Here is a 9,479-nt window from a genome sequence, read left to right as displayed (position 1 = left end):
AAAAAAGTTAGTAAATTTCCACTCCATCCCCGCACAGGGCGGGCCCATTTCAGAGCCTCCTAATTGACCCTCCCCCAGATGTGGGTACCCCATACATATACACTGCTGTAAAACCTTACAAGCATTCCTCACACTTACACCTTCCTGCACCAGGCACAAGGGTCGGTTTGGAGACGATTAAAAAAAAAAAAGCCAACACCCGTGAAAATGGACAGCGTTCAAGGGCGCACCAACGTGCCATCACATCTGGGCTTTTCCATCTTCAACACACTTTGTTGTTGTCTTCCCCTTGGAATTGCGGCTATTGTCTACTCATGTAGAGTAAGTGTATTCTTGTTACCTGCTGTGCATCATGCCATGCTATGTGTGTCTTAATATACTTTATTAAAATGTATGTTGCTTGATTGATGGTGTTCTCTACACCCCCCCCCAACTCCCATTGTAGGTTGACAATGCAAATACCATGGGTGATGGGACCAGGGCTCTAGAGTCATCACGGATGGCCAAGAACTTGAACATCGCTGGTGTCGTGATTGGAATAATTTTGATCATTATTATTGTTGTTTTAAAAATGGTGGCATGAAAGTGGCTGAGCATCTACAAGCATTGTGTCATTCTCTGCTCTTTGGTGAAAACAAAGGCTTTCTGTTTACCTTCACATTTTATGCATAGTAAAACCTTTTTTGCCGTCTACAAAACTTTGCAAAGCATCATGAAACTCAGACATCAAACCCTGGAATGTAAACAAGACCTGCAAGCAATTACGTGGGCAGAAGAAAGATGCTATGGTTTGCCAGAACACACCCATTTCTTTTTTTTCATACTTCAGTAATAGGCTTCATTGTATGTTTTTGTAAAATAAATGAATCCCTTGCTGCTTTTGTTTAAAATGTTGTATGCTTGATGCTTGTTTTTAGGGTTGCATAATGTTGAACTCTGTTGGAAAAAGGGTGGGACTTAATTAACTTTTTGCACGTCTGGAATACATCAGATGGTGTTTTACTGGAACATAGCGTGCAGCAGAGCCTGGCACCACGCAAGTTGAGAGGAGTTGCGTTTAGGGCAGTGTTTCCCAACCAGGGGTACGTGTACCACTAGGGGTATGCGAGCACACTGCAGGGGATACTTGGAAAAATTAAATTTGAACAAATATATGGAGCTTAGTTACATTGGGATGGAGAAAGGGATATAGAACTTGACTTAGGGGATGCTCATGGCACAACGAAAAGGCTTGGGGGTACACAAGACAAAAAAGGTTGGGAAACACTGGTCTAGGGGCCCTGATGGTTTCCTTCCTGGCCCACCAATCAGAGAAGTGTGCAGTGAGTTAAGGTGGCCAGCTCACATACAAGACTCACATACAAGTAATGCTTTATTTTCAAAGCTGCCCTCAAAGAAGGCTGATTGGTTAAAAAAAGTCTGTGTTATTCATTTCATACGCAATCCTAGACCACCCCAACAACTAAGGCCACTAATATAAGAAAGATTCACTTGAGGCCTTTTAATAGTAATAGTACAAAAAGCTACAATATTTAGGCCTGGTGACAGCAGCTAAAACAGCTGTTTGATGTCTTAGGCCTTGACATTCATTTTGCAGCATCATACATCATAGTTATATAAATGGGTTTCTATGGCAATTAGAGGAGGCTGTTTCTTGAGTACTACAGACAAGGTGTAGGTAATCATTTTCAATGTCATACTTCATTTCACTACATAAATGCTATGGAATCATTATACAGACTTCATGAACAACATGCATTTAGTTCATTTTATCTCTGTTTGATAGTCTTATTTACATAGAATAGGCGGCTAATACAGGCTACGTACCGTAGGATAGCTGTGAAATTGCACAGTGTTCACAAAATTGATATCATCGTATAGAAAACGCAACATCCAGCCACTGTGTTACGTACATTTTGAATGAAAAACAGGTGGAGTTCTGAACAGGAGTCCAATGCTTGACATAGTTCCAGGACAAAACCTCCATTATTACGGTAAGTGCAAAACATTGCCAAAGTGTAGGAAGACGTCGACTAGTGAAAGGACGTCAGTCCACTACCACCAAGGCACAAAAACTTTTTTGCCACAAACCAGGCTCCCACGACCAGGACCACCGTGGCTCCACCGCCGAAGATTAACCCAATGGCTAGCGCTGTGTCGCTTTTGCTGCTGTCGGCCTGTTGAGAGGACGCACCTAAAGAAGAGAAAAAGATAGAAAGTAGAGAGAGATGGTTTTACAAACACCGAAAGTGAAACAAAAGCTCCTCAAGATACCAGATGATTTAAGACATAAAGGACAAAAGACATACTAACCAGTTCCGAACGCGGTCTGATCAACTTCATCTGCTTGAACATAAAGATGTGTTTACATTAGTAGAGATCATTAACTGCTTTACAGCAGTGATAATAACACAATTTAAAACCATTGTAGCCTCATTGTAGTCTCGGCCCATCCGCTCTTTGCTGCAAATACTCAACTATGTAACTCAACCATGTATGACAGTAACAGTAACAGATTAAGACTTGGGCAATTAAATGTTGGTGGTAGTAAGGTTATAACTTAAGCCTTGTGCAAAGTGGTTAAATTCATAGCAAATGGTATGTTGTAACTGGTTAACTAGTTGTAACAGACAAATACTGTATATGTAGGGCTAACAGTAGCTCACAACAACTGTTTATCAATTCTGCTCTATGAACTACTTTTTAAGTAAATTGAAAGTGACCTAACTCATTTTACTAGTAGTTGAGGTGAGGTGCGGTAGCAGAGGTGCATTCCTGTGGGCTAAGATAGGCATACCATTGTCTCGGGTGTAGATCGGTCCCACAGACACTGTGGTGGACTCGGACGACTCTGAGCCAAAAGGCTCTGCCACTTCCCTCCTTTTTCTGCCATAAACACTAGAGCCACAGCCCTATGAGAAAATAAACAATGAATATGATGATGCAGTGACATAAAACATGAAAAAGAAAGGGCATGGCATTATCCCATTCTCTTTGAGGACAGCAGTATATTGCAGCTGTAGCGAATTTTGATGTTTTCAAACAGTTGTGTCTGTCATTCGAAGGCTAACTGAGGTGAAAGTGGAAAAAAGTGAGCGTCCCACTGGGAAAGTCCCACTGGCATACTGTGACACACAGCAGCACCACGGCACAGTCAGGCCAGGGCCGGATCTAGCCATTTTGGGGACCTAGGCGAAAAACAAACATGCTGCCCTCAAAAGACATTCTGTAAACACGTACACAAAATAAGGGTTCCTGATTGGCATGGAGGGAGTGAGGATGCTATTTGAGTGTTTTGTGTTGTATATATCTTCTATTACTTCACACAAGTGACCAATTAGGATCAGGCCTGATTTTTTGTGTTTATCGCAACTGGTGTGACAGTTTGGGGGGCCCTTTGGAGGGCAGATTTGGTTGGGGCCCTAGGCAATTGCCTAGGTATGAATGTAAAGTGCGCCTCTGCACACAGTGCATGCACAGCACTGCACTCAGTGCACACCACAAAATTGCATGTACGCTTCACCCGTGCAAGAGGGGTAGCCATAAAGCCACCCGGTAAGCTAAATCACAGCATTGGTTTTACTAGCAGCAGGTAAGAGACCATAGTGGCAGCGCTGTTCACCCTGGAGGCAGGACATTATGCATGCAGTACAGCTAGTCTGAGAATTCCCATGCTGCCTTGCACACTCAATTTCAATTTGGAACTGCAAAGCAGCCAGGAAAACATGGCTGAGTTGTTCATATGAGTTCTCGAGCCAATCACAGAGCAAGGGAAGGGGTGGCAAGATGGGTACAATTGGTACGATCAGCTCTGGGCTACATGTACGCAGAATGATAGACATTTGGAGCACTCAAATAAACGGCCATGTGAAATTGTATACCAATACCCTCCCCATACGAGAAAATGAATAGGTGGTTCCCAGACGAAATCTCCAATGTGATTTAGGGCCTACCGCTTGGTTATTTCTCTTTCCAAATAGCCTTATTGCAGCGTCTTGTTCTTGATGAATTAGCGCGATGTGGTAATTGCGTTGTGGCAGAGATGCGTTTGGGAAAAAGGCGCACACTATTCTTAGTGCGTTGGAAGTATTTGGCTTAATAACGCTACTTGTCCATGCAGTCCCACGGCCCTGGCGGCCCACTGGTGCGAAACTGAAAGTGTCTGCGGCCCGGGAGGTTGTGCGCGCGGCCCAACTTTGGTCCGCGGCCCTATGGCTAAGAATCCCTGATTTAGGCTACTGATGGCCAGGCTACATACAGTCTGGCAGGTGGCAGACAAAAGGGATGCTGGGTATGAGATTTAATATTTATCCATGAATATGAGTTCACCCCTATACTGCTAGATCTGATATGACCACACATTCACAACTACTGTTGCATGGAAAGCCACAATAATTTCACTGTTCACTGGCGCATAACCTCCTGCAACCCTGTGAAAATGTATCACAGGTCAAGTCAGATATCAGATATTGCCTTATATCAAAGTGCTGTCATTTCATCTGCTCACAATTACCTATTTTCCCTGAATTTCAAATTGCTTAATTTTTTCATTGGTGTTGAAAAGTTTCTTCACAAACTCAAACTTCCTTTCAACGTCCCTGCTTCTCCCGACTTTCACACTTCAGCCTGCCAACACAATGTAAACCAGGGCAGCTGCAGTGCTATATAGATGACCCTGAACTACACGGACAGCAAAAGGCACTCACGTTGAGGAGCTCCTGACACTTATCTGGCTCACAGAGCCGCACGATGCAGTGCAGGTATATGGTGGACTTTGTCAGGCTGTGGTGTTCCACAAACCGGAACGCCTCGAAATAGAACCGCGAGTTGAGATCCCTCCCATTCTGGTCTATTGTGGTTCTGGAATGTACTGTGCACCTGTGTGGGGGGAAAAACCCAAATCACTTGATGACATCAATCAATCAGTCAATCAATAAAGCATTCAATCAATGTATATAGCACATGACCATACGCAGTTGTCATTCAATGTGTCATACTACAATCGGACATGTAAAAGAGACATAGAAGACATTATAACACAGATGAGAATCAATGATTATTTAAGAATAATGTTGCTGTTAATTGTTATTAATTGATCATTGTCTGTGAGTCTCTTCCCATTGGCTGCTTCCAACCCTAACAACTGTTTCTGAAATGGTTTATTATTGAGAGAAAATTGAAAAATCCTACCCAGTAAAGAAGTCGTGCTTCTCATTGGCAGACACGTTGTAGGGGGACGGTGTGGCAAAGCAGTGGTCAAGCAGCACATGAAAACTAACAGCATAACACATAAGGAATCATTCTCAAAATTGGATCATGGACACATTGCAGTGCTTATATATTTTTGTGTGGTTGTATGGAAACACATTGGCTACATTTACGTGGTGGTTTTAATTCTGAATGAATAAATCGGAATGAATAGTTCGGAATGTACAGTTTTTTCTATCAAGTTTAAATTTTCATTTAACTAATAATTTAATTCCAAACAAACTCAATTGCGAATTGGTAAGTGTGTACATGATGTTCTCAGGAATTAAATGGAATAAATTCTGAGTTACATGTCCCATGTAACCGAGGCCATTATTGTATAGTGCTTATACTGTATATTGTTGTGTTGTCGTATGGATGCACATGGAAATATCATATATAAACACTATATATATATATATATTATAAAAGATAGCTGACAAAAAGGTACTAACCTTCCGGTGAGGTTTGTGGCCTTCACTTCAACATAAATCTTTGAGCGCAATGGCAGCCCTGCGTCGGGAACCGCCAGAGGATACATGTAGTTAGAATCCTGAAGTGAAAACAGGTTTGGCCATTAGAAAAGCATGTAAGAGTGTCTAATCATATTACACATTATATTATATATTATTCTAAAATAAAACACCAAATGGTGTTATTACATTGTAAACACTCATGCTGAGGGTGCTGATGAAGGTTCCATTATTTCCTTTGGTTGCCACAGAAACTGAGGACCTGCAAAACAGTTTAGCAGAAAAACACGCGCACATCCGCACGGACACACACGAACACACGAACACACACACACACACACACACACACACACACACACACACACACACACACACACACACACACACACACACACACACACACACACACTTTAACAATCTGCGAGAAATAAATCGAGTGCAGAAACTGTGAGCAAGGCGCGCATTGACTGTAGGCCAGGCTGAGTGATGGAGAGGGGGGACTCACGCCACTATCTGTGTGTTGTTGATGAAGTACTCCAGGGGATAGCGGCAGGAGAAGTGATAGTACAGGTCTGTGGTGTAACTGATGATGCCCTCGGTAGAGCGAGGCGTGTCGATGAAGCCCGTGATGATCACAGACTGGACTTTGGAGAAGGAGCTGAACACTGCAGACGTTGGGGTCTCGTCCACAATCTCCCATCCCAAGCAGGCAACAGCACAGGCAACACAGACATACAGATACACAAACATACACCAACACTAACTCAAAGGAGTATGGTGGTTCAGTAGCAAGGCATGTTAAGTAACATATTAAGACTTGGACATTATTGGACATGACACGGTAATTACAGAGGCTCTGTGGCACAGGGGTTAAAAGGGCCTGGCAGTTCTCATTTTCTTAAATGTAAGCTATCTATTATTAGATTGGCCAGTTTCTGAAGGTAGTCACTTAACCAAGTTCTTTCAAAACCGCAACATAAGCTGTAAACATGCTGGCCAAATAAATATATATGTGTGCAAGCAAAGTTATTTGAACTGGCTGGAACAACAGGTTTTTGTGTGTTTTCCCACATTATAACAAAACAAATACACATTCAGTATGATATCAACTGCAATTGATTATTAATTATTCATCTTTAATTTAGAACAAGCAGGAGAAGGAAATAAAAAAAAATAAGGACCTGCAGAGATTGTCGGCAGGGGTTCTCGGAGCTGTCGTTGATGGGGAGTTGGAAGCGGACCACAGGTGGGTTGGTGCTGGTGTCGGTGACGCCGAAGCACAAGCTGTTATTATGCTGTCCGTTCATGGCCAGCGTCGAGGCGTTGAAGCCGGCCCATGATGCCGTGCACACGTTCACCTCCAACGTGATGATGCTGACGCCGCAGTCCACCGTCAGGTCACTGTTCACTGCAGGTAATGATGGTGTAAACCGACAGGGTCAGCGAGTGAGCAGCACAATATGGATAGCGTTGGACAGAGCCAAAGAGGTTATTCCAAATAGGGTTGGGGCTTAAAGTAGCACTAGACAATTTTCAGACCTCAAACGCCATACTGAAATTGAGCTTCGTTTGAACCACAGACAGATGTTCCACTCCTGCAAGCTTATTTAGAGCAGTTCTTGCTCACGTTAAGGCCAGTAAAATGATTGTTTAAAGTGTGTTTCACCCTGTTTTTAAGATTCAACCTGTTTTTTAAGGTTAAAATCCTATTTTTGTGTACTTTGTTAAGTGACTGACTCAATTATCAGAACCTAAAGGAGTAATCTGTCTTCGTTCCTCCTTACTGTACAAAAAGAAGCCATAAGGCTGACCTTTTAGCAGGTTCATTACTTGTCCAAAGTTAACCCACCCGAGTACGTAGTAGGAGTGTAACGGTATACAAATATCACGATTCGGTACATACCTTAGTTTTTGGGGTCACGGTTCAGTACATTTTTGGTACAGTATATATAAAAGGAAAATACATTCAAACTGCTTCTTTGGGTTGGAGTTTTCTTCAGTGTAAGAAATAGAACTTTTCTCGAAGTCTCACAAAGAATAAGCCTCTACAACTGTTTTTTTTCCTTGCATTCTCTCTCAGCGTTCTGCATGAGCCACTGCATGTAGTGGCAGCATAATGTAAAAATATGAACTGAGCTGCCTGTCAATCTACCTTTTGGCACTGTTCGGTTCGGTACAGGTCTGTTTAGTTCGGTACAAACACAATACAGGGTACCTTTACAGGCCAAGTACGTAAGCATACATAACTTACATAACAAACTAACATAATGTAACATAAGCAAAAAAACCAAGCTATTATCTGAGGAATGCTCCATCAATCTGGTTAATATTATATTTTATTATTAATAATATCATAAAAAATGTTCAGTTACTTACCAGGGATCCTGTCATAGTCTGTTGTGCAATTTATTGCAAGTCCAGAATGAAAAGCCAATGCCAACAAGGCTAGGTGTTTCCACTTTATCATCCTTACTGTCTGCAAACAAAAAATACAAGTCAAAAATATAAAGCGGAAAAAGTGGAGAGAATAGTCCATATCTACAGACTACAAAAATCCAAACTGTTTGTCTACCACTTTGAAATAATGGATATATAGCAAATGGCATACAGGTCATAAAAGTTGTGCGCATATAATGCTGCCAATCTCAAGTGATGTTATAGACACCCACCTGTGTTGGTGTTGAATGTGTATGACTGTGTGTAAGGTGGTTTATATAGACAGCACCCATAGCAGTGTTATATTTCATTGTGCTGGAGAAAGAATAGGATGCCGCTCCACAACACATAAGCTTTGCCTCGAGATATCTCTGCCATGGCCTTTAAAATAATGACCTGGTGAAATCAAGTTACAGAACTTTTATTTTTTGACCGCCATCAAATTACAGGATGACGCATAGTTGTGACAGGCATCAGGAGATTAATTTCCTGACAAAGTAACTAAATATATCCTTTTTTTGGGCCCACAAATTTAACTGCAGGCCAGTTCATGCCGGTTGAAGGAAGTGATAATATTTGTTTGGTGTAATTTCTAAAACAAAGCTCAGTTCAGATGGCCTGTGTGTTTTGAAACAGTTTTGCCACGTAATATTAAAGGGGTTTTTGTTAAGATTTTTTTTTCTCAAATCTCAAAGTGCCTGCACTTTCCCCTTTTTTATGGACTTACACTTCACCCAGTACAGACCAGCTCCTGAATAACATCATTTCCACAGTCTCCAGAACGTTCTAAGCCCTTTTGTGTCTTTTCTGTTTAGGTAGTTTTGATACAACTGGTTATTATGTTCTATGTAGGCCTAAATATTGTGCTATACTGTATACCAAGTTAAGCACTGTATCAAGGATAACACATCTGCCATATTCTATTCAGTCCATCACTGTATAAAAAGTCCAATTACTGTCCTGTACAGTCTAACCACTCTTCATGTTCATTGAATATATTGCTATTTCTTCATCACATGACATATATCTTACATGGTTTATTGTCCTTGACAGTCTATACCATGTTTTTGTTATGTGTTACTTAACTTGTTAGGTAACTTAATCAATTCGCTCTGTCTGTTTAATTTAGAGGATGTGCTTAATGTATTGAGCAAGGTATTGATGTCCAAGTGTAACAAAAGTATGAAGTCAAGTCTCAGGTACAATGTGCTGCAATTAAATGGTGTAAAGGGCAAGGTCCTCTCCTGGGATGGGAGTGTCTGGAACATATGAAATCCGATAGAAAAGAAGCAAACATGGAATGCCGCTTTGAACTTACTGACC

At 41.6% G+C, this 9,479-nt stretch overlaps 1 protein-coding gene across 1 annotated transcript; it reads right to left on the bottom strand.

The window, feature by feature from the left end:
• Positions 1–591: 591 nt before the first annotated feature.
• On the bottom strand, positions 592–9,004 carry LOC134453147 (zona pellucida-like domain-containing protein 1). Its single transcript, XM_063203960.1, has 10 exons — positions 8,097–9,004; positions 6,902–7,128; positions 6,226–6,413; positions 5,910–5,982; positions 5,703–5,800; positions 5,191–5,274; positions 4,707–4,878; positions 2,729–2,912; positions 2,314–2,343; positions 592–2,194 (listed from the first exon to the last, which is right to left on the bottom strand). Exons 1-10 carry the CDS (start codon positions 8,254–8,256, stop codon positions 2,034–2,036), a joined length of 1,377 nt encoding a protein of 458 aa, XP_063060030.1. The 5' UTR covers positions 8,257–9,004; the 3' UTR covers positions 592–2,033.
• Between the last annotated feature and the right edge of the window lie 475 nt (positions 9,005–9,479).

Source organism: Engraulis encrasicolus, chromosome 7 (genome assembly GCF_034702125.1).
Source record: "Engraulis encrasicolus isolate BLACKSEA-1 chromosome 7, IST_EnEncr_1.0, whole genome shotgun sequence".
Classification (NCBI taxonomy): Eukaryota; Metazoa; Chordata; class Actinopteri; order Clupeiformes; family Engraulidae; genus Engraulis; species Engraulis encrasicolus.
The sequence above is the reverse complement of the archived record's forward strand: the minus strand, read 5'-3'. Positions and strand labels throughout refer to the sequence as shown.

Bases quoted from the DNA above. Each gene is read 5' to 3' on its own strand.
- LOC134453147 (XM_063203960.1), bottom strand. From the start codon at position 8,256: ATGGACTATTCTCTCCACTTTTTCCGCTTTATATTTTTGACTTGTATT. The intron at 7,129-8,096 runs GTAAGTAACTGA...CATTACCTGCAG, and splicing joins AGACTATGACAGGATCCCTG to TGAACAGTGACCTGACGGTG. The intron at 2,913-4,706 runs GTGAGTGCCTTT...ATTTTCTCATAG, and splicing joins AGTGTCAGGAGCTCCTCAAC to GGCTGTGGCTCTAGTGTTTA.